At 39.8% G+C, this 26,689-nt stretch overlaps 1 protein-coding gene across 1 annotated transcript; it reads right to left on the bottom strand.

Moving 5' to 3' along the window:
• Positions 1-473: 473 nt before the first annotated feature.
• adamtsl5 (ADAMTS like 5) lies at positions 474-26,689 on the bottom strand. The gene is made up of 14 exons (XM_017459240.3): positions 26,445-26,689; positions 25,650-26,186; positions 19,409-19,481; positions 16,106-16,251; positions 15,525-15,585; positions 13,708-13,810; positions 13,476-13,603; positions 7,859-7,982; positions 7,002-7,085; positions 5,278-5,441; positions 4,898-5,096; positions 3,410-3,520; positions 3,225-3,296; positions 474-2,717 (listed from the first exon to the last, which is right to left on the bottom strand). Exons 2-14 carry the CDS (start codon positions 25,667-25,669, stop codon positions 2,389-2,391), a joined length of 1,614 nt encoding a protein of 537 aa, XP_017314729.1. The 5' UTR covers positions 25,670-26,186; positions 26,445-26,689; the 3' UTR covers positions 474-2,388.

Below are 26,689 nucleotides of genomic sequence, written 5' to 3'. Positions count from 1 at the left end.
AATCAAACCCCCAACCCCAGATGTGTGAGGCAAATGTGCTAACCACTAAACCTCCATGCCCCTGATAGTTCTTACTTTATGAACATTCAGATAAAATTATACAGTTTTATATATAGCATTTATCAGTGGGGTTAGTATACATGTTAATTTGGACCTGGGTGTGTGCGACACTTGTGCCAGATATTCAAAATAACAACTGGACATGCCCCAGATTTGGGTCAGGTGCAGCAATATTCTTTGTAGCCAGTTCTAAATCCGCTTTAGCTTGTTGGGCCAGTGTGCAAAAATACAGAGTCTTCTCTGTAATGTTGATCCGGAGTAGATGCACTAAGTTTGGCCTTCACCCGGTGCAGTTTGTATTTGGTGTTTAGGCAAACTCTAGAGAAATACACACTTCTACTTTCTATATCCTGTCGTCACAGAGCAAAGTGTTGTGTGTTAAGTGTTACACAAACGCTGTTTCTTCAGCATCCCACTGTCTCATGGCAAGTTTTTATTGAACGGTGTTGCGTCCCCCATGTTTCAGTGACATGGCTATATATTCGGGCATTAGCTTTACTGATAATAATTAAAAACACAGTGTCGGTTTAATTAGTGGAGTGTGTGGAACATGCATTGTGGACTGCATTCTAGATAAATAATATAAATGATGGTCTTAGAAAACTATTATCAAATACAGTGAGTTTGATTATACAGTGGAAGAGATTGGGTCCAGGTCAGCATCATTATCTTTGTCTACTGATCGTTACGGAGATCCTCCTGAAATGTTTCACTCTCTTCAACGGATCATCGCACTGAAGCACTTTGATAACTATCAAGTCAGACTTCTGCTTGAGGTATTCAATAAAGTTTTTGCATCACTGTCAATAAACACACTGATAGTAAAAAATATATATCAAAAGCAAAACACATACATAAATGTAGGTATGATTTCTACATATTATCATAAATATAATAAAAAAAAACGAACAATAATTGTAGGAAAAAAACAAACAGCAGAGAGAAATTAGATACATTTTATGCTTATATACCGATCAGCCATAACATTAAAACCATCTAACCAACTAATATTGCGTAGGTCCCCCTCATGCCGCCAAAACAGCTCGGACCCGTCATGGACTCCACAGGACCTCTGAAGGTGTGCTGTGGTATCTTGCACCAAGATGTTAGCAGCAGATCTTTTAAATCCTGTAAGCACTGAGGTGAGGCCTCCAATCGGATTGAGATCTGGGGAATTTGGAGGCCAAGTCAATACCTTGAGCTCTGTGTCCTCAAACCATCTTAACAAGTTTTGCAGGTGACATGGTGCATTATCTTGCTGAATGAGGCCACTGCCATTAGGGAATACCATTGCCATGAAGGGGTGTACATGGACTACAACAATGTTTAAGTAGGTGGTATGTGTGTTAAAGTAACAGCAACAAGAATGCCAGGCCTCAAGGTTTCCCAGCAGAACATTGCCCAGAGCATCACACTTCCTCCTCCAGCTTGCCTTCTTCCCATCCTGGTGCCATCTCTTCCCCAGGTAAGCGACGCATATGTACCGAGCCGCCACATGATGTAAAAGAAAACAAGACTCATTAGACCAGGCCACATTCTTCCATTGTGCCGTAGTTCTGTTTTGATGTTCACCTGCCCATTGTAGGAGCAGGTGGTGGACAGGGGTCAGCATGGGTACTCCGACCAGTCTGCAGGTACAGCAAGCTGTGATGAACTGTGTGTTATGACACTTATCTATCAGAGCCAGCATGAACATTTTCAGTAATTTGTCCTACAGTAGCTCTACTGTGAGATCGGACCAGACGGGCTAGTCTTCGCTCCCCACACGCATCAATGAGCCTTGGACCACTTTTGGTAGGTACTAACCACTGCATAGCGGGAACATCCCACAAGACCTGGAGATTTTGACCCAGTCGTTTAGTCATCACAATTCGGCCCTTGTCAAAGTCGCTCAAATCCTTACACTTGCCCATTTTTCATGCTTTCAATGCATCAACAATCAATGCCTAATATATCCCACCCCTTGGCAGGTGCCATTGTAATGAGGTAATCAATTTTATTAAAAACACTGACAGGAGAAGTAAATATTACGGTTGGTCGGTAAATATATGTAAGGCAACATTAACTCTGATAATAATACAACAAAAAATGTTCTTCTTTGGTATATGCATTTTTAAAGGTAGGTTATAACATCCACCTAAAGTGCTTCATTTAGTGACTAGCTTTGGTGTAACTCTGGAACTTATGGGCTCCTTTTCTTCCCAAGGGTTCCTGTAATATCCACAAGTAGTTTTTTCTCGTCATTTGTGGTGGTGTTTTTTTTTAAGCAGGATTAAATATAATGAGTGCACAATGAATTCAGCCAAACAGGGCCTAAGTCCACACCCTCTACCCTCTCTGGTGAGTTCTCGGTCCCCTGTTACTGCAAAGATCCTCCAGGGGGCGCAGTAGGCTGTCCTCACGTGGGCGGTAAAGCTGAGTGTAGCTGTCCTCCTCCAGCAGAATGCGATCAAGTGTCTGTTCATGGTTTACGTGACGCCTGACCATTAGCACGTACTGATAGCCCTCCTCCAGCGCAGGGCAATCACACCTGTTGGGGGCCCATAGGTATTCACGCCGTTCCAGACGGAAGCGGTTGCGGTACGTGTGGATAATTTGCACGTCGTATCGCGTCTCCTCGCCAACATAGACCTTCCCCAAGATCTTGGCTCTGAAGACTGTCGAAACAAAAAAAGATTTTATTAAAGATATATGGGCAAACGATAAAACATAGGCTGTCCAAAGGCTGTTCATTTCACAGGAGATTATTATTATGTATGTTTGCATTAATGCACATTAATATGACATTGTTCCACTCTCTTGGTTCAGAATTAAGATGATGTTCAGTTAAGTTTAAGGAGATACGGTTCTAAAGTGAAAAAATTATCATAAAGAAAAATGGCCTGCTTTACAACTACAACATCAAATGTTGCAAAAAAATCACAATAAAACTACATCACACTCATATCATACTTTGTTTTTTCAATTCAATTTAATTTATACAACGATTTTAACAATGGACGTTGTCCCAAAGCAGCTTCACAGCAATTACTGAAATATTTGGAAATATTTATAATGTTATAACTATATAATAATAATAATACATAAAATAACACTAATTTTATATGTTGCAATGTAAAAACATAATGCTTCTCAGTGTGCTTCCAATACTGTCTTTAGCTCACCATAATCCTTCTGGCAGTACTGCCTCTGCCGTTCCCCACGCCCCTTCACCCTCCTGCACTTACCGCAGTAACCTGTAATAAAATCAGAGCTGGGTTTCAAATTCAGACTGAATCTGTGACAATGTGATGAGTCAGAATGAACTGAAGTACACAGAGTTCAGGAGTGATGATTAACGTGTGCTGACCTGTGCTGTGCGTCCGGGGCAGGTAGTTACTCTTCTCATCTCGTTCCAGACGAGGCAGTGGCTGCTGCTGAAAGGGAGGTCTCACGGGAGGTCTTCGTCTGCCTACATGACCTGACAAAAACCAATCACTTTAAGTCATAAATCTGCAAACATTTTCCAACAATCAAGATAACCAAGATGGCAGACGAATTTCTGGTTCTTTTTCGCAAAACTGTGTAAGTATACACCACATATAGGCGTTTAGATTTCCTCTTGTATTGTCTAATGCAAATGAGATTAATAAATGACTCCGTAAATCTTCCTGAGACACAAACTCCAGACAACCTCAGCTTCACATTACATCACATAATGCATCTGATGCTTAGTGAGAAGGGAGCGGCTTGCACGCATTCCACTGTGCCGTCAGGCATGTATGTACAGATATATGTGTTCGGAAGACACTGAAAACCATTTCCGTGCCCCTTTAGAAAGGAATGTACCTTTTATTTATAAGGATCATTACATGTATAAAGCACATCAATCATCTAATGTGAGAGAAAATGCAGCGGTTGGTCTCATGTTAACTTAATTCACATGTAAACATAAGCGCAAAAATAACTGCATGTAAAGCAGCATCTAGTCACCAGTCACACTAATTAATCAAAGTACTTTAACGACTGTTATCACTAAATGCTGCATAGGACACGCGTGCATTTACTGCTCATTCATGTAATTATCTAAATCAGCCAATCACGTGACAGCAGCACAATATATAAAATCATACAAATACAGGTCAAGACCCTCAGTTAATGTTAATCAAACATCAGAATGGAGAATAAATGTGACCGACTTTGACTGTGGCATGGTTGTTGGTGCCAGACAGGCTGGTTTGAGGATTTCAGAAACTGATGATTTCCAGAGTTTGCACAAAATGGTGCCCAAAACTAAAAATAGTGTCAGGTGGAAACACCTTGTCGATGAGAGAGGTCAGATGAGACTGACCATATCGGTTCAAGTTGACGGGGATGCTACAGTAACTCAAATAAACACACTTTATAATCGTGGTGAGCAGAAAAGCATCTCAGAATGCACAACATGCCGACCCTTGAGGCAGATGGGCTCCAACAGCAGAAGACCACATCAAGTTCCACTCCTATCCGTCTAAAACAGGAATCTGAGGCTACACTGGGCACAGGCTCAGAAATGAGAATTGAGGTCAGATTGAGGTGGCTTGACTTAATTCAGTGGGGGAAATTACCAGCATGTGCCCCCCATGTGACCAAACCCCTGCAACTAAGCAAATCAGCTACAGCATACTAAAGATTCAGAAGCTAAAATAAATTGTCTCCAATTCAACAGCTTCCTGATTGAGCCTACATAACATGCAAACCTGTCCATTTCCAGGTCTGTCATTAATCTTGACTTGATTTTTATGATTATCTTTGTGAAGAGTCTGCGCTTTGTAAATGAAATATATTCGGCTGTTTAAAAATAGCAGCTGGTTTTCACCCCATGAAGGCTGCGTGGTGGCAGGAGGTCTCGTTGTGGTGGTGGTAGTGGTGGCGGTAGTCATTGGCAGTTCCCAGGGCAGGAAGTTTGATGTGTGCTGATGCCGGTATGGACTCTTCCTTCCATGATGCAGGGCGTAGAGCTCAGGGGGCAGCCAGTATTCATACTCTATCCCAGAATTCTCATCAGTGGATAGAACCTGCAAGCACAAAACAGGAATCAGTCAGCAGGCCCTGTTCATATTTGGACTGCTGGATTGAAGAGGGATAACATTACAGTCGAATTTCACTGTCTTCCATTTCTGTGTAAAGTGTCCACTTAAAATGACCATCACGTAGTAGTCTATTTTGTTAATAATATCAATAGATGGAATCACTCGCCATAATGTGCAAGTCCTCCTGTGTCGGCCCGGGCACCTCAAAGCTTTCCCATGTATCAGCAGAGCGTCGGTACAGCAGTTTGGTCCCGGCCACGTTATACTCCCCTGGAACACTGATCTTCCAGTTCCCATTTATCACAAACTGGGAATGTCCATTCTGAAGGGCTGGTTCATTCAATATAGACCATTTTTACACACAAACAGAGAAATACATTGACTTACATTTTGACTTATTTCTCTTTTGCAATCAACTGTGGATTTTAATGAATGATATCTGGACTGAATATTCTAATACTGACAATAAATGTGTTGTCTGTGGCCCAGTGAGCACAAATCTGTGCTCAGTTTCTGAGTTAATATTGGTCTTATGGGTAGAGGTGTGCATGGGATTGTTTTTTAAGCCCACTCCCACCCACTCCTGCAGAAGTTTAGACCAGGGGTTCCCAAACTTTTCCAGGGCAAGGCCCCCCAAATGGCATTAACATTTGACCGAGGCCCCCCTTTTGCAAGATGTCTTTAAAACACATTAAAAATACAGACTTCTGAATATATCCCCCTTTTTTTTTATTAATAATTACATCTTACATCTTTACATTACATTAGGAATTGATTCTGTGTGTGTGTGTGGTTGTCTGAGAGTGAGAAAGAGAAAACATACTAGTGGGAGGGATGGCTTTGGTGGCTCCGACACAGTTTGTCAAGCCTGGGCTTTATGTCTGTCAGTGCCATACGCATGTCACTGTCCACATGTAGACGTGCTCTGTGCTTTGTTTTAAGTATTTTTAAAGTGGAAAAGCCAGACTCACACAACTAAGTTGTTGCAAAAGGGAGAAGGCATTTCAGAGCCCTCTCAGCCAGAGCAAGATAGTCTTTTTTTTTTTATTTTATTTTTTTTACATGCAGCCAGTAGTTAGGAAGGGGAACAGACTCAAATTTCATTTTTAAATCACATGAATTTGTCATGTCAGTCAGTTCCTCCTGTATCATGTATTTATTTATTTTTCACACGAAATTGTTGAGGCCTCCCGTGCGCCCCCTGGAGGCGGCCCCCACTTTGAAAACCACTGGTTTAGACCATTCCCGCCGATTCTCTCTTTTTTTTTTGTATCAACCTGCTATATTCTGTAATGAGTGTATTTGGTTCTATTTTCCAAAATGTAATCAAATAAATCATTTAAACCACAAATGAGTAAAACAAAATATACGCCAGGTGCACTAAACAGACACATGAGTGAACGCGTGAGAGAACGCTAAAATTTGGAAGCAAAGGTAAACATGGTAAGTAAAAGCAAACTAGTGAGTGAAACAAACGATTGAGATAAAAGTAAACTAGCAAGAGAAAACTAAACACTTGGGCAAAAGCAAACTTTGCAAACAAGAACAAACTAATTAAAAGTAAACTAGCAAGCCAGAGCAAATCTAGCAGGCGAAAGCTAACTAGCGAGCAAAAAACAAACATCATGAGTGAAAGCAAACTAGTGAGCAAAACGAACTTAAGGTAAACTAGCAAACTAATTTAATACTTGAAATATTTAAATACGTCTCTGAGACTTTCAAAAACAATCAGGTATAAAGGAACTGCCTTAATTAATGCTTAGTCCTTAATGCTCTTGCTCTGTTTAAGTTATTCTGTAAACATAATAAAAGTTATAATTATGTAAGCTACATTTGAATGAAAATACACATTTATCTTAAAGCGAACAGGAAAGATGGCCTTGCTCAAACCTAAATAGTTTTTGGTGTTATCAGTCACTCTGATGTGGGTGGCTCCAGCTGGGATCATGGTGACCTCATTGTATCCAAATGGCCCTGATGAGAGATGAGGGGGGGGGGGGTTATAACACTGCTGGAATATGAGCACCATGCTGAGACCACATTTATCATTAAAACACACACTCAATAGATCATATCTAGTGTGTGTGTGTTTTTACGACCCTGTCTTCCTGTAGCTGTGCTGTACACTTGTTTTGCGGTTTCTGCATGTGGAATGGAGCGAGAGAGTTACGACTTTCTCCTCTCCACTGGCTTCTGACCTCACCATCAAAAGCAGCACAGTGGCGGTTTCTGAGCTGTTATCCTACTCTCAGAAATCCAGATGCAGAAAAAGGGAAGTCGAGGACAAAGCTGGCATTATCTGCACTTTCCCCCTTCTTTAAGTGCTGCAATCTTCATTTTCTACTTTGCCAGCATGAAGAAGAAACTATTTCTGAGGGTCAAGGTGTCAGTGTCCTGTGCGATCAGCGAGTGTGTATACAGTCCCATAAACACTCAGTCACTGTCCTACAGGAACCACTTAGGATAAGATTTCCCTGGAAAACTGCCCAAACTTTTAAAGCGAATGTTTAAAGTGCTCTCTATCATGCTCTGTGTAAAGAGATACTGAACAACAGCTGGTTTCAGAGTTGGGTCCTTTTTGAAAAACAGCCACCATAAAGCAATAAATGTGTCTTATATACCACCGTCTTACATGTCTTATATATGTATTATAATACATAATTTCCTAGTACCATAACCACATACTGTACATACACACTTAACTGAAGGTTTATATGAATGTCACAGATATTTGAGACAGTACTGACCGATCTCCTGGCCGTTACTCCGGTACACACTACGATGATGAAGGCAGGTGGTGTTCTGGCCTCCACACACCATGCAGGCATCTTCCTGCTGCTGGGAGCCAAAGATCAGGTCACACCCTGGTTTCTACACACACATACAAACAAAACACTATGATTAGAAACCCAACAGCTGCCCAGCCCACCTTATCAGGACACACCATTTTAGAAGCAGAACACAACACACCCATCCAAAATCCCCACAGGATTATACTAATAGAGCATTTTAAATAGCACCGGTGTATTCATATTTGTATTAAAAATTCTGTTGATTTTCCAGTTTTAAAAAAGAACAAAGCATGTGACTTTGTCCATCAGAGGTTGTTTTACAAATACAGATTTTTTTATACAGAGTGTCCCAAACATCTCCATACTCAGGGGACTATGTATACCAGAACCACGTTGGTTGTGCCTTCGTCAGTGGATGTTCGTGGACGTCCACTTCTCGGTCGGTCCGCGACACTTTTTGAATTCGTTAATATGTTTGCCAACAGTGTCGTGTGTGTGATGTGCTTCCCATGTTTCCTGTTAAAGTCCATCACAACCTTGCGACAGCGTCCCGATCCAGCCACGAGAATGATTTCAATACGTTCTTCTTTCGTAAAATCATTCTTAAAGACTATCTGAAAAAAACAATCTATATAATATAAGCTAATTTTGGAAAACATGATGCAAAAAAAGTGTTCATTTTCTAATGTATGGAGACTTTTGGGACACCGTGTATAATATCTGTATGTGTTAACGTTGACATCTCTAACATGTCTTTAGGGTGGCACAGTGGTGCAGCAGGTACAGTAGCATTTCCACCTCACAGCTCCAGGGTCACCAGTTTTAAGTTACTGCCTGTATGGAATTTCTGTGCATGTTTTCTCTTCGTGTCTGCATGGGTTTGCTTCAGGTTCTCCACGTTATTGCCTAAAGCATGCTTGTAGATGGATTACTAAATTGCCCCATGAGGTGGGTGTTGTTCTGCCTCATGCCCAGCATTCCCCCAGTGTTCCCAGTAATGGCTCCATGACCAGCATAAAAAGCTTACAAGTAAACAGTTCTTTACAAAAGAAGAGCCGAAAGTCAGGTTGTGAAGAGACAAAATATACTTAACTTTTTTTTGCACTAAAAGTGGAGCAATGCTAAAAATAATTTTATAGCATGTCCTTGCCTCATTTCCTCTTTTTACTATTATTTTTTTTTTTTTTTTACAAACCATATTTACGTTACAAATTACGTTCAGGTGATTTTGTTGAAATAAAGTGAGACATAAAGTGTTAAAATGGACTTCTCACCTCATAGCTATTAAATCCACCTTCACACGCAAGCACAATATGCTGTTTAGAAATGTAAGTGCACTTTTATAAAGTAACCATTAAAATGTGGGTTCTGCTAGAGAAGTCATAATACGATGCGAGATGAATTAAAAATACTAAAACGGCAGAATCCTGCACTAAATGAGAAAATGTGCAGCATGTCAAGACCTTATGGCATCTCCATAAATATCTTTCTATACATATTATTCATTTTACTAAAGGTTAAGATGATGAAACGACCTAAAGCAATAACAAACATTGGTAAGAAGAGAACAAAAGCGAAAATCCACTGCAGCAAAGTGTTTTTTTAGGGTTTTTTTTCATGGTCATGCCATAACAGATGGTCTGCAGCATGACCTCAGTCCCTATCTGAATCAAACGAGGCTGGGAAAAACACCATCAGAAAGGTTCACACAGGTTTAAGTGAGGGCGAGTGAGGAGGAGGGGCTCTGGAAAATTAGAAGAGGGGGATTATCAAATCCATAGGGAGGTATTCACAACAGTCTCTCCCTAGCAACTCCAGTGGCCTATAATTAAACCTCGCTTTCTGTTTCACACTAACCTTGTCACGCACTTGTGTATAAAGTGAGAGAGAACAGAATAGACAGAAAGCTGCTCTTTCATTCTTTTTTCTCATCGCATTCTTAAACCACACACACATTTCAACCACCATGCCATCAATCAGTGGATTTAAATAAACCTTCACACTGTTTTCTGGGGCCAGTGATTAGAAACATATTGTGTGTACCTTAAGTATATTTCAAGGTGCGCTGAGCTTTTTTTCACACTCTATTCTGGACTCAATCTTTCCTGCATTCTGCCATTAGACCACCTGCTTCTCCTTTAGTTCTCCAACTGCATGAGAGCCTCTAAACACTCGCACACTTCTGATCTCACAGCCCATAAATTCACCTTCACATGTATGTAAAATATGCCATGTTAAGGATTTAGAACAGGTGCATTTTTTTTAAACAAGCAAAAACCGAATACACGGTCCGCTGAAAACCTTGGCTTCATTCGCACAAAAGGAATTTAAAGCTTTAAATACATGAATTTCTGTGTAAGTGAGAAAATATGTAAGAGAAAGAGAAGTAAGAGTGATGGGTTTCTGGTGAGAAGAAATGTTCTCCACATGGGACATTAAATGGTTATTAGCGGAGAAGAATAAATGGAAAAAAAATAAAATAATAAAATTGGAAGTATATAATTTTTTCTTAAGGTGATCAGCTCGCTTATCCTAATTAACATTAAAATATCATTGATATTATGATCAGATACTTCTGACAAAAGGATAAGATGATCAAAAATGCACAGAACAGAGCATTAAGAGTGATCAGCTTCTCCACAAGTTTTCTAGTTTAGGGGTTGGGAAAGTATACAGGTGCATATCAAAAAATTTGAATATCGTTCAAAAATTTGCTATTTTTGACCGTAATTTAAATTTAAAAAATGGAACCTTCATATATTCTAGATTCATTCCACATAAAATGAAACATTTCAAGCCTTTTTTGTTTTAATCTTGATGATTACGCCTTACAGCTCACATTCCACGGATTACATTAAACTTTTTGAATTAAATTATGGAAAAAAAAAAGGAACTTTTCCACAATATTGTAATTTTTTTTTTAGATGCACCTGTAAATGACACAAAAAAATGATGCCTGAATGTTAAATACTACTATTTGATTTTCATTAATGCGCTCGGCTCAATTTCTCTAATTATTTTTAAATGTAAAATGAGTACACACTCTACCAAGTTAGATCATCTTAAGAGTACAATGCGTTTGGGAAATTTGTCCCAGGTCATTTTAACAAGATTGGTGAAAGTGTAAGATCTCTTACTTACACTTTCACCTGCACACCTACCGGTCATTAGGTGGATCCCCAAGCATAGAACCGGCTTTTGTGTATCTGTTTCCATAAATGTGTGGTGGCCTGGGAAAAACCTTCATATCATAAAATTTGGAATTTTCTGCTTTATATAAATCTGAGAACTACAGGATTTCCTAAACTGAAATACTGTATCTCAAGCTCAATGCATCTCAAAAGAAGTAAAGTTTTAAAATGGTTACCCAAAAAGTGAAAATGGGGAAAACTGCATTTAAAGATATCATGATAAACATATCGACTGCAACACAAGAGCATCACAGACACGTGACTGCAAACTGAACTCTTTAGGCTTATGTCCTTATTATGTACCGTAATTTTCGGACTATTGAGCGCACCTGAATATAAGCCGCACCCACTAACTTTAAAAAGAAAAAAATTTTTGTACATATCTAGGCCGCACTCGTCTATAAGCCGCAGGTGTCCACGTTGTAACATGAGATACTTACACAGAAAGATGTTACACAAAGATTTTTTTTTAAACTTTTAATTAAATACGTACCGTAAATGCTTTTTTTCCGAACAGTGCCTATAACACGGCTGGTTAAAAAAAAAAAAAAAAGTACAGTTGCCTACCAGGAAAAGTCATTGATCGCTATCTTCATCTTCCTCCTGCGCACTAAAACCACTAAAGTCGCCTTCTTCAGTGTCGGAATTGAACAGCGTCAGAATTACCGGCACTTCGTCACACACTTCCTCAGTCTCTCTTTCGTTGTCGCTCTCAATGTCACTTACGTCTCGAGGCAAATTCGCCCTTGAGCTTGTGCTGTCCTCTTCATCACGCAGCAGTCCAGCCTTTCGAAACCCGCTGGTGATGGTAGATTTTATGACACTGCTCCACGCTGTTAGGATCCACTGGCAGACTGGAGCAAAAGTTGCTCTTCGCATGCTATTTCCTTCTTCGACAGCCAGATCGATCGCCTTTAACTTGAAAGCTGCACCATATGCATTTCTTCGTGTGTTTTCCGCGATGAGGGGGTGTGCATGAAGCGCAGAATGACTGATCTGAAGAATTTAGTGTGAGTGCGTTTGATTTCATTTGAACCACTGAATCCACTGTGACCTGTTCGGTAATTTCATTGGTCCGATGTGACGAGGCTAAATGTTTTGGCAGCATGAAGCGCTTTAGCTCGTAAAAATCCATAAATTAGCCGCGTCATTGTTTAAGCCGCAGTGTTCAAAGCGTGTGAAAAAAGTAGCGGCTTATAGTCCGGAAATTACGGTATGTTAAACACCTGGGGCCAGATTCATGAAAATCTTCTTAAGAACGAAGTTAAGAAAGTTCTTGAAAATGATCCTAAGTGCAATTTCTTGAAAAATTCTTCAGAAGTTCTCAAATATTTTCTGAAGAACATCTTAATTTTTTTTAAGAATAAATTGACAATAGTATTAGCTTAGTATTAGTAATTAGCTACAACAAATTCAATACTGCCAAATTTTAAATGTATCAACTTATTATCCTTTTTTATTTTAAAGTAGCAATCACCTCCCGATCATTTATTCGAATGTAAAATGCGTTCGTTTTACGACATTAACTGCCGTAGGAGAATGTACTTGCTGGAAAGTAGAAACAATTCAGCTAATTTGACATGGAGCGGAAGAACAGAAACAAAAACAGTAGGTAAGGGCTACAGTATAGTAGTAGTTCATCATTCATTATATGTCACATGTTTTAGAATTTTGCAGTGTTTAATATTTGAAACAACCCAATAAATTCATTAAAAATCTTACCCTTTGGGGATCTACGATAAGTTGGCAGTTATCCTACCTTTAAGAAGTTATTTACGATGATTTCCAAGAACATTCTTTTCAAGAATTTGAATTTTTCTTAAGTTTTGTCTTTTTATTTTTTTTAAAAGAAAGAACATTCTTAAGAAGAATTTTTGGGAATACAAAACATTTGTAGCTTTTTTCTTAAGCTCGAAAATAAGGAGAAAATAGCAGTTAAGAAGAATTTTATTCTTAAGAATGTATTGTGAATCTGGCCCCTGAAACTTGCTTTAAATGAGGAAATGTGGCGAGAGAGGAAGAGTTCCCCACATGGGCCAGTTCAGAGGTGGGGGACGGGTTAGTGGAGGAAAACTGAACCACTTTTACTAAAGCTGTCACACTAAAACTGGAACTGAATTAAAATCATTTTCCTTCATGTGTTCAGCTCGATTTACCTAATGAGTATGAAAATGTTGTTACAGAGATTAAGTGTCTTTCCACATGGCATAGCTGCTAAACCTCTGGCTAATCTCTGGACCGGGTCTGTCACTAACACACTCGTAAAACATGTTGCAAATGATTCTGCATTATCAAAGAGAGTAAAGGATGAAGAAGGATAAAAAAAAAAAAACAGAAGAAGGAAACATGAGAGATGTATTAAGATGCAGGTTGTCCCTCACCAGGCATTTCCCGTTCACACATACGGCCCCAGGCTCGGTTGCGCAGGGTGTGCCATCCAGGACTCGCCCAAAGTTGTAGTAGAAATTGTGTCCCAGAGCCAAACAGCTGAGCTCACAGGGGTCAGAGCCTGGGACATGAGGATACATCAAAGTACATTGATGAGGTCACCTTAAATCCAGCTCGAGGGGAAAATGTACACATCACACACATTTTCACACATTGCTCACTGACCTCCATGAAAAGTAGTCCACTGGTACCTCCCAGCAACTAGGGGCTTGTCATCAAATGCTTTGCATTGCAGTTCTCTGAAGTCTAGAGATCCAGGAGGACACCCCTGATTGGGAAGAACCAGAGGTGTATGAACGCTATGGGCAACAAATACACGCACACGCACACAAGCCTGTCTGTACTTGCTCAGGAGCTACTTCAGCCCTGCTTTATCAACAGTCTCAACATCCTTCGTACAGAGCCACCCTGCAGACAGACTTCTTAATAAAGGACACACACAGTCGCTGGTTTGTGAGAACACAGAGGACAACTTTAAAACTTCATTAATCTCCGAGCCTAATTCTATACACATTTGTAAATTTGGGTGATACCATAATCCATACAAAATCTACAGTATATCTCCCCTTAACTGTTCCTTCTACACTCGTTTCAATCATCCACAACAGAGGAATAGCATAATGCATAGGTTCACCCATGCATTGTGGATTGGAATTATTATAAATGAATTATTTTAATCAATGGCTATGACAATCTTGCAAATTGTGCTAAAATAACTGTGTGTGAAAGTTAGCTCAGTTGTGTTAAATTGCTACTTTCAAAAGCATCGGTAAAATGAAATCTATGGCCTATTGTTCAAACATTTTCTTCACAAGGTTTCATCTATTTGTGTGGCAGTCTGGGAAAACCCATCAGATGTTGGTCTTGAGCAAGATTGGAGTCTCCTGTCTATAACATACTTTGACATTTTAAGAGAATACATATACATTACCGGTTAAAAGTTTAGACACACTCATTCTGTGTGACTTGATCTCAAACGGAAAGGTAAGCTGGCAACAATCAGTGTTTCGACGAATGTTTGTGTGATTGGCCTGGGGCAGAAGTTCATCGACAAGCTAATCAAACAGCTGATCGGATATTTCTCTGTTCCGTCACCTCAGGATGGTAGTTACAACGATCGATTCAAATATGCATGTTGCAAACCATCAATGAGGTAAACCTCAACAAAGAATAAATGAAGTATAAACTTTTTTTTGTTAGGGAGTAATTCTTGTGGATAAAATAGCAATAATGCACTAGCGATAGCAGAGGTAGCATAGCAAAATATATAACTAATGTTATACTACATCTAAAGAAATTACTAACCTAGCTAACCTACATAGATATTCATGTGCTGAATTAAGTTACGTTAGCCAGAGAAGCTAGTTAGTTGACATTAGACAAATATACCCTGACTGATCTAACCATAGTATCTTAAAGTGCCTTGTAATGAAACAAAGTTAGGATCACACATAATGTCTTTTTCTGATGAAAACCTCTGGGCAAAGTGTTTTTTTTTATTAAAAAAACACATACACACAAAAAAAACGCTGTCCCAAAATGCAGTTGAGAGTGTCCCAAAAGAAGCTCAGGGCGTTTTTGAAAAAAACGACAAACGCTGACGGCGAACGAACACAGCCTTAAGTAGGAAGTTTTGTGCGGCATTTCTCATGAAATAGTTTTCTCCTCCGTTATTGCAGTGTAGTGTGAGAACCAGTTGCAGACAGTGATGCAAGTCCTCGTCTACCTCATCGCGTCAGTCATGTTGTGCGAGTTGCCCTGTCTGCCTACAAAATTTGACTTTTGACTAAGTACAATAAGTGTTGCCGGCTTTCCTTCACAAATATGGTAAGAATAATGGTCTTAAACAACATGAAAAAACAAAATAACTTAAAATCTCCTTCGAATAATTTCAAACCAGCCCTCCCCATCATTACGTGATAATTCCACGATGAGGTAATGCACCAATTACTCAAGTTTCAATAACTGAACATTTTCTGTACCTTAGTGTTGCAGATCTTATACTGCCTGGGATCTCCCAAACATGGGCCTCCAACTGGATTCCTGAAGAAAAAAACACCACCATAAAATTCTGTTTTAATATGAAACACACAATGCAACATATCCTACTATTACTTCTTTATATCAATCCATCCATCCATTTTCTAAACCACTTATCCTACAGGGTCACGGGGAACCTGGAGCCTATCCCAGAGAGCATGGGGCACAAGGCGGGGTACACCCTGGACGGGGGCCAATCCATCGTAGGGCACAATCACATACATAATCACACACCCATTCATACACTACAGACACTTTGGACATGCCAATTAGCCTACCATGCATGTCTTTGGACTGGAGGAGGAAACCAGAGAACCCAGAGGAAACCCCCGCAGCACGGGGAGAACATGGTCGCAACAGGGTCACAGCGGGAATTGAACCGCCAACCCTGGAGGTGTGAGGCGAACATGCTAACCACTAAGCCACTGTGCCCCCTACTTCTTTATATGTTTTAATTAAATGAAAAACTGCTACTTACTGCTGTAATTTTTTAGACAAAACCTTGGTGACACCAGTGCTGTACCTGTAGATGCAGCTCCGTCGGCGGATGGACGCTCCTCCTCCACAGGAGCGAGAGCACTCGGACCAAACTCCCCACGAAGCCCACTCATTCTTATAAAACAGCTGCCGAGGCACTCGAGATGAACGGCCAACACGTCTGCCCTGAGTCTGTCAAACAGAGACACCAGTGCTGGGTGTAAGAGTTGGATGAATCAGCAAAGGTCGGAAATGGCTCAAATATAGTACACAATCTGTATACCTCTAAAATCTATATAAATAAATAAAAGGTCAAAACAAAACATTAATGATATTGCAAAATTGTCGGTGCTTTCTGAGTGACAGAGGGGACATACTCTCTCCACTGTCAATCGACACTAGCCAATCATGGGTGTCTGTGAACTCATGTATGTGGAAGAGGGCAGATTGCACTTTCCTATGAGTATGTTACACTGTCCTGTGATGCAGCAAGAGCAGCAGTTTGAAAAGACGCGGCCGGTTGGCTTCACGTGTCCCGAAGGAAGCATGTGCTAGCCTTCACCCTCCCTGGTTGGTAGCTATTATATCATAGAGGAGTGCTGGCTGGTGGGTAGGAACTGGCCAAGACTAAAATTAGAGGGGTGAAACCCACAAAAATCTATGACAATTAATACAAATCATAAACTATATTTACCAAGATAAAAAGTCCAAAGGACAGGTTAAACAATTGCATTTTTAGTCAGTATTTAAAAGACTGTGAGTAGTGTCTGGAACATTAATATACAGTTTATAGGTCACTGTTGCAATTGATCATCAGTATTAACAGCAGACCCAGCTCAGTTAAGCAAAGTGCTTGAGATGGGCTATATGACGTCAAGAGACTAGCAAGATACACTAGAGATACCATTCAGGTCTTTAAACGTCATACACAGGACGTTGTAGTCAACGTGCAACTTAAGTGCAGCTTAAATAAACTGGGGTAAAGTTGAAGTTAGAGGAGACCCTAACTGTCGAGCTATAAATTCAAGTGCTACAAATCTAAGGGCAGTTCACGGCAAACCTCAGCACGTTAGGTGAGCACACAATATGCATACATACTACTCACAAACATTACAACAAACACAATTCAGTAACTTCTGACGTCCAAGGGGCTGGATATACAGAAAGAACAATATGCAGATTAAAACAGAACCTTGTGGGACACCACATCGCTCTTGGATCTGATGAATCTCAATTAACGCTAACAAACTGGTAAAAGTTTTCCAAATAAAATTAAGACCAAACAATAAATATTTCCTTTGAAACCAGTAGTGTTTTAAATGTAATCTAATATACCAGTTAAACTGTAGTGGAACTCTACAAAACAACAAAGGTATGGTACATTAACACCCATGATACCTGATATCAGGCAAAATGAATCATTTCCTATCCATTGGCATGGCTCCACTGACTCTGACATTTATATATTTCCTTAGACAGAACATTAGACAGAGCAAGACACATTGTCAGTGAGCTATTGTGCCATCCTTTTTGATTAGTTATGTAGTATTGCTACAGCATCTCTCTGGAGAGGCAAATTAATCGTCTTGTTGGATAACATTACAGCGCCATTCTCATATCCGTCTCTGGCTTTGATCCGAGACAAACAGGCAACGAGGGAGCGAGACGAGACAGAGGCTTTCATCAGGTCCCTGGGGCCACCCTGATTCCATCATATGTGCATATTTGTGCGTGTTCACGTGAGAAGAGCGTGGAAGTGAGGAGTGCACACCCTGCCATGTCTGTCAATTAAAACAACCTCACACACAGCAGTTGGTTTCTCTCTCACACACACACACACACACACACACACACACACACACAAGCTACATAAATCTAATATGAAGAATGTTAAGGACTGTGTGAATTTTAACATAAAAAACAGCACTGAAAATGTATCTAAAACTTGGGCACCTTCAGAAAAGGTGTGTTTTAGCTGGCTCTGACTTTCATGCAGATGTTCACATATGCACCGCCATTTTCCATTAACACTTTACATGCACAGCCATAAAATCTATCATTAACCATATATCATATCATTACTAAATGTTATGCCAATGCTGGGTGGAGTCTAACCTCAAATAAAAAATGTTCCCTTAAAGGATGACTTCTCTGACATAAACTAGATATTAATCAGCGACGAATAATGCATTGATAATGAGTGGTTTAAGCACATAGCATTCTCTGGGAAAGCGGGAAAATGGCACGAAACTGCACTAACATGGTCAGCACAGAAATTTATAACTGCAGTCAATGACTTCCTATTGTAGAGTGACCTGCGAATGGCCTCATTAAAGTGCCAAAGACTCAAATTAGTGTTGATAACAAACCGCCATGGGGCCGGTGGGCAAGCTGGATTAATGAAATCGACCTTTAACCTTCGGAATGGGAGTTTTCCCCATGCAACAATGTAGCTGGAGACATCCTGACTTTGGATTGGATCTGCTGAAAAGAAATTTGAATGTGACCAAGGCCTGTGAAGACTCACTTGGTACGCATTTATGGGATGCCATCTTCAAGAAACATTATTATATCTAGATCTATAATTGTTTTATAACGATTGGGCAAAATACATTGTGATTCATAAAATAAATCATACATACAGTGACTCAACTCCAGGTTTATATTTGTTTTATATTATTGATTATACATTAAAACCGTAACATGTTCATAAAGTGGAATGTGCACATTAGTGTTTATTAAGAATGAGTCAAATGTGTCTGGTGTCAGGGAGGCTGAGGACAACAGAGGAGGGCAATCAATTCAACCCTCTACAGACAGCCTGTCCCACACCTGCCACTTAAATCACACGAAAAGGGATTGTACAGTAAGGAAGAGTTAATCTTTTAAACCCCTCCTGCAAGTTCCTGCTGACAATCAAGCAAATGAAGACAGAATTTTTCTCTCCGCAACAGAACCCCGTCTCTGACAGCCATACAATCAGTGATGAAAGACGGCAGTGATACACTGAAGAATTACGCTACAGGTCTGACAGGGAAACTTGCCAGTCAGTAGAAACTATTACCGCACTCAGCACTATCCTATCGGCTTAGCTTTCAAACATCATCATAAAAACGGCTTGACTGAGAATTTGTGATAGAACCAGATGTTCATGCTGGACTCAATTACTGTAAATGACATGAGATCAGGGATGAAGCTAGAAGTAATTTAGAGTAATCGTGCAGTTTAGGGATTAAAATGTGCTGGCATGGAGTCGAGCTGTTGTTCAGTGTCACACTACTCCATTTCATGACTGGGGCTCCTAACGAATAAAGCGTATGATGGAAAAGAGGACCCGGTGTTGTCTTACTTCCTGGGATGACAGGCAATCCAGGGACGTCAACAGCATAACAAGGGTGAGCGCCTGGAACAGAGACAGTTTCCTAGAAACAGACCAAACAAACAGCGTAAGCCTATTATAACCATTCAGGACTTGATTATGGAGAATTAATAACCAGGCATGCTGGACAGAAACCTCTTAATACTGTAATCAAAGTATTTATAAGTGCTCATCATTACATTGCCGAGTTTTGCATAGTAAAAGTGATGATCTCCCAGGAAATGAAGAGACCTCCTTTAGTACATGTATGTATTTATTATTAAGCTATTTTTCTGTACATTGTTTCCATTTATCAGCTCTATATTAGCTTGGGCCTAAAAACACCTGAAATACCTTCAGAGAAGCTGAATACTGTGGGGTTTGGGGGGGTTTTTTAGAATTTTTTTTTTTTTTGATTTTCATTCCTTGTTTTAATTCTCCAATCATTCAGAATAAGGCCATTTCTTCACCGTGTTTTTAATAACCAGAGGAATAGATACAGAATATCAGGACTATACATATAAGATGTTCTTACTTCTTGTTGTACAAACTCCTTAGTACAATGGTTTTAGCTTAATGTTAATGATCCTGTCTTACTTGCATGATGCACGATATATTTTTGATTGAGCTTACAAAGCATCTCTGTAAGTGACTTTGGATAAGGGGGTGTGCTAAATTCTGTAGATGTAAATTTAAATATATATATATGCTGTAAAATAAAACAGTAAATTTCACTTTGGCTATAATTGAGCAATTTCTGCTTACCATGACAGCTCAGCTTAGAATGATAAGATTAACCTGACAATATTGTGATTTTTTTATATTGAGCCACAAGGTTTGAGCTTTTAAAGTCCGAAGCAGATTGCAACATCATTTAAAACATTTTGTTGCGCAACTTCTCTCATATATTCCATGGCATGTAAAACACACATTGTTTTGGTTACAAACATGATAAAGTAGTAGGTGTGTAAACCACAGGCTTCCACAGGATACAATATGATTTCAATAAATAAGGCAATAATTCGATATTTAACAATACCACTGAGTATCATGGGTGGACACTCATCAAAACTGGACAGTTGAAGATCATCTGATCTTTTTCTAATCTTCAGATGTCCAGTTTGGATGAGCCTGTGCCCATGATAGCCTCAGATTCATGTTATTGGCTGACAGGAGTGGAACCTGATATGGTCTTCTGCTGTTGTAGCTCATCCACCTCAAGGTTCACTGTTCTGTGCATGCTGAGATGCTTTTCTGCCCACCACAGTTGTAAAGAGTGATTATTTGACTTACTATATCCTTCCAGGCAGCTCAATTCAATGTCCATGTTCTCTCATCAACAAGGCGTTTCCATCCAGAGAACTGTCACTGATTCAACGCCTTTTGTTTTTCGCACTCGCCTTGTGTGTGAACTCTACAGACTATTGTGTGTGAAAATAGCAGGTCAGCAGTTTCTGAAATACTCAAACCAGCCCATCTGGCACCAATAACCATACCACAATCAAAGTCACAGAGATCACATATTTTTCCCCATTCTGATGTTTGAGCTGAACATTAACTGAATCTCTTGACCTGTATCTGTGTGATTTTACGCATTGCGCTGTCGGCCACATGATTGGCTGACTGGATAACTGTATAAATGATAAGGTGTACAGGTGTTCCTATTAAAGTGGACGGTGAGTGTATGGATAGTAGTGTGTTCATTATGGCCACAATTCAGTGATTCCTGCTGGTCATGAAACGTGTTTAATCAGAAGCACAATAATTATTAAAGTGTATGATTTCACGTCATGAATTTGTTGGTTTCTAATTATGCATTACAAAATAAACAGATAATAGTGATTCTGAATGGCCCATTTTTGTGTGCTCTCACTGTGTGGTATTCAACATTGCAACTGCAATCTGACAGAGATGAGACTCTTCAGCCTCATTAACAATGGCCCTTTGACCCTGTGTCACAGACACACCATTAATAACAGCAAATAATTCTGTCCGACCTGCCATGACAATGATGTCCCATGAGTGAAGGAGCCAAGATCTGGAATTCCCATTTATACTCTAAAAGATCATTAACATTCAAAGAGAAGCCTGATTCTTAGAGCATCTGCACAGTTTCCTTCCACTACACCATTTTACTATACTTTACATAGCAACTATAAAATCCAATTAGTGTGGTAATTATATGCTACAATGTATGCAATGCACTGGGTGTGTGTATACACATTTATAAAAGTCTATAAAACATCAACTTCTTCCTGAACATGAATCCTTCTGAAACCCATCCTGATTCTGTGTGATGCTTTAATCATGGGATGTTTATGTGCACTTGTGGAAAAGTTTTCGTACTGATTGCCTGAGCAAGCCAGCCTAACTCAAGAGAATTAAGAGCTCCACATAAACTCTTTGCAGTGCAGGAAACCCCGGTCCCTCTTCCTAGCAATGTTGTGATCCTGCTGACTTAAGAAAAAGTTAGTTCATGTGTCTTGGGGGCTTGATCAAAGCTTATTTTCTGTGGAAATGTCTTTATGCTCACAACTTGTGCTTATCTTTTTATGGTTTCAAACAGTTCTGTTCCAGACAGGTTCATTTTGGCTTTGTACCAGAACGGTAGCCACCCACGATCCATATCTCCCTCGCACACTCCAGTGATCAGACACCAATCTGACAAGCCACTGTTTATCCACAGTTTCAAAATGTGTGTGGGGGAAATCCATGATTTCTCAAATTGTTTCTCTAACACCACGGTTCTTAAAGCGGGTGCTCGGGACATCTTGTGAAGCATAGCCAGGGAGCCTTGTTTTTATCATTTTTTATTTCGTTAGAGTGATGGAAATTACAAGCCCACTTAATCAGAATTATTACATGTGAAAAAAATAAGAATTTTTTTTAAATACATATTTGGACAAGCAAACATTTGACCCTCTTTGAAACATCCATCCATCTTCTACCGCTTACTCCTTCTTCAGGGTCGTGGAGGAACCTGGAGCCAATCAAAGGAAGCATCAGGCACAAGACGGGGTACACCCTGGACAGGGTGCCAGTCCATCGCAGGGCACAATCACATACACACTCACACACCCATTCATACACTATGGACACTTTGGACATGCCAATCAGCCTACCATGCATGTCTTTGGACTGGGGGAGGAAACCGGAATACCCGGAGGAAACCCCCGCAGCACGGGGAGAACACGCAAACTCCACACACACAGGGACCTGGCGGGAATCGAACCCCAGACCCTGGAGAAGTGAGGCGAATGTGCGCCCCTCTTTGAAACAGTGATTATTAATAAAGTTGATACACTCTATCAAATGACACATTAAAACGACATTTTGTAGTAATTTTCACCATTTAAATGAACAAAAAACAGATCAGTCACATGTAAAAAAGTAAGTACACCCCTACATTTATTACACCTTCAAATCCATAAAATGGGTGCCAGTGATTAGAACCTGCTTAAGGAGTGCAGGTGGAACCTGTCTTATTTATACCCCTCTCATATCTAGTGTCTGGGGTTCCCTTTGTTATTGAGGTGTGTGGTATCATCTTGCCAAGATCTAGAGTTCTGTAAGGCCTTCAGAAAATAAAGAATAACATCATTCCACTGTAAGAAAAATAATCTACAAGTGATGCAGATTTCAAACGACTGCCAATTTGTCCAGGACTGGCCGTCCCAGCAAATTCAGCCCAAGAGCAAACCGTCTGATGCAAAAAGATGTGTCCAAGAACCCTAAAATGTCATCACAGGATCTGCTAGTAAGTCTTGCAACTGTTGGTGTCAAAGTGCATGCTTCAACAATCAGAAAGAGATTGCACACATTTGACCTGCATGTGAGGCGTGTCAGGAAAAGGACTTTGCAAGACTACAGTTTGCCAATGAGCATATCGGCAAAGACCAGGCCTTTTGGAATAATGAGCTCTGGACAGACGAATCAAAGATAGAGTTCTTTGGCCACAGTGAGAGCAGACATGTTTGGTGCAGACCAAAGACAGCTTTTCAGGAGAAGCACCTCATACCAACTGTGAAACATGAATTCAATAATTTCTGCATTACATCAAAGAGTGCTTGAAGATAATGTAAATCCATCTGCCCAAAAGTTGAAGTTGTACATAAAGTGGCCTTTTCAACAGGATAATGATCCTGAGCACACTAGCAAATCCACCAAGGAATGGCTCAAAGAGAAGAAATAGAGGGTTATGGAATGGCCTAGTCAAAGCTCGGACTTGAATCCCATTGAAACGTGGGGGAATTTGATAACGGGCAGGAACATGTCAGAAAACCCTCAAACATCTTGCAACTGAAAGAATATTGCATGGATGAGTGGTCAAAAATTCCAGTAAATCGATGTTAGAGACTGGTGGACAATTATGCAAAACGTCTACAAGAAGTTATTTCTGCTAAAGGGGACAATACTAGCTTCTGAGGCCGATGGTGTACTTACTTTTTCCACAGAAGAATCACATCTATTGATATTTCTGTTGAATAAACGATTGAAAAAGCTCATTTTCCTTGTGGTTTTGTTCAGGTATATCAACTTCATTAATAGGCACTGTTTCAAAGATGATCAAATGTTTGCTTGTCCAAATATGTAAAAATAAATAAATAAATAAATAGATCATTTCCATTGGGTGTACTTATTGTTTCACATGACTGTATATTTATTACGTATAGTTATTAGATTATTTGACAATTACATGGGCTTAATCCATACCTCAATAACTTACTGTAAATCTAACATCTAATAATAATTTAAATATAATTGGGTTCTGTGAGTGGAACGTTTAGGAATATATTGCCAAAGTATTAGGTTTAGATAAATGGCCTATTATTAACATTTTTGTGATTATTTTCATAAAATAAATCTGTACTAAGGATTTCCATTTATTTTTTTCCCCCATCACAGTTAATTGGTGGAGGTGCATCAGTCACCCAAAGAAGGTCACAGCATGCTCAGTCTAAGACGAAAGGCACAACTTAGCAGCACGCAGAAAGACAGACATCCTGCATATTTGAACCAAATTGAGGTCAAAGGCTTCCTGGGGTCAAGAGGCCCGACGCTAAAAGGCTATGACGAGGTCATAAACCGCAGCCGTTAGCATAAGAGTGAGTGCGCTGTTCAAACATACAGAGAGCAGGTGAATACGAGACCTACAATACGCTGTCAGTCGAACTATAGTCAAATCTCTGATCAGTCTAATAGTGTGCATGATCAAAACTGCATCTGCAACCATTACATTACCACCACATACGTGTTCATTCAGTTTAAATACACGATAGAACTGAGAAGTAACTTGTTCCAGCATTTTAGGATTAAACATGAGCATCCTAGAAATGATCAAGCCTCTTTTACAACAGTAAATCAATTATACGATGCATCAATAACACCGGTTCTGGAAATGGGGTCCAGGGACCACCAGGAGTATGTGAAGTATAGAAAGGGGGATTGTGTGTTTTTTTTGTTGTTGTTTTTTTTAAAAGTTAGTTCCACTGGTTGTAATCAAAACCCACCATTATTAAAGCTATTATAATTATTCTTTATTTTTTTAGCTCTTCCAGTTATTAGCTGATTTGACTGAATACTTGAAAGGAACGGCTTTAATCCCAACCACAGTAACTTGAAAACAAGTAGGCGTAGAAATAATGTCAAGATGGACTTAATGTGTTCTGTCTGAGGAAGTTCACAAATAAAAAGGTGCCTAGTTCCAGTAAAGAGTGAGAATGTCAGTTCATACATTTAAACACTGAGATTAATATTTGAATAGTTGGATTATGTTCACAAGTTATATCTGTAATGGAATTTGATTTACAGATAAAGTTGTCCCTGGCTTGAAAAATAAATAAAAATACTCCAACACTTTCCCTGCCCTATATAACAATAACGAACTGTACTTTACATGCTATCTACTTCACAATGGTTCGACCATGTCTTTGTCCAAAAGATATTCCTGACAGTCTGTGCAATTTGAGAACACACTATTATTGTAGAGAGGAAGGGAAAATAAACATGGACCAGGGGGGGAAAAAAATCCATTTACACCTTCTTTGACCTTAACTGGCAGAGTAAAGTCAATTCATAAATTTATGGTACAACAGAAGGCACATGTGCTGGCCTGACAGAGATTAACTTGACATCTGGATTGATGCTCGATGCTCCACCTCGGTTCACTCATGCACTCAAAGCAGTTTGATCAAAGTACAATCAAATTCCAAAAGCTTTTTAATACACTTACCTGCAGTGCTGTTTTGGCATCCTAGCTCCTCGTCAAGTCACAAATCACAATGTCACTAGTCTTCTACACATCTGAATTAGGAATCATTTAAAACAGTCTGGGATCCTGGGGGTGTTGCTTCTCCAGCAGAAAGTGTCCTTCATTACATCCATAACAGATCCATGAGAGGTGAAAAAAAAAAAAAAAAAAAACTTTTCTTGCTGTTTGGTTACGAACCAGACCGAAATTCCAACATCTTCTCACATCTGGAGTGTGCAGGAACGTGTAGAATCCTGGACAGGGGGCTGTGCTGGAAGCATGAAGTGATTAGAAGGATATCACCCTTGTTTTTTTGGGGGTGCCAGGTGCTTCTTTTCCAGCCCCACTCCTCATCAACTGACAGCAAGCAGCTGATTTGTAGAAAACTGATGGCACACTGACTTTAAATGGAGCACGAGCAGACCACTAGCCATCACCACCAACAGTAGATCTCCTTTAAACACGGATTTGGTGGTGCTTTGAAGAAGTTTGTTCTGTTCAAGCTGCTCATTAGGACTGCTGTGTGCATATCAAGTTGGAAATAAGACGTTAACAACAACAACAACAACACAATTAAATTCACCAAAAGAACACATTTGTTCAGGCATCAAAAGATGAATATAGCTGTAACTTACAGATATTCAGGCATAATGAGTAACTGAAATTTTCTCTGTATAAATTTATTAACAAAAAGCTTTTAACCGTTAAAAAGAAGTTAACAGAAACAGTAATAAAGCTTCAAAATTCTTTGGTAACATGTATTCTGTACAAGTTTACCTGCAGTGTGTGGCACGCGCTCTGTAGCACAGAACCGCTGCTCCTCACCTGAGACTCCGCTCACTTTCACTCAGATCTACTCAGGGTTGCCAGGTTTCACCGACTTCACTCAAAACGAGACCCGGTTTAGAAAGCCTCTGCAAAATCGTCGCACTTTCATGGGGACATCGAGTACATACAGGGAACGCCCCCAAATATCCTTATGGAGGGACACAAGCAATGTAAACCACAGGAAACAGAAACAA

This window comes from Ictalurus punctatus, chromosome 27, assembly GCF_001660625.3.
Source record: "Ictalurus punctatus breed USDA103 chromosome 27, Coco_2.0, whole genome shotgun sequence".
In the NCBI taxonomy this organism is placed as follows: domain Eukaryota; kingdom Metazoa; phylum Chordata; class Actinopteri; order Siluriformes; family Ictaluridae; genus Ictalurus; species Ictalurus punctatus.
This window is presented reverse-complemented; position numbering and strand designations above follow the sequence as displayed.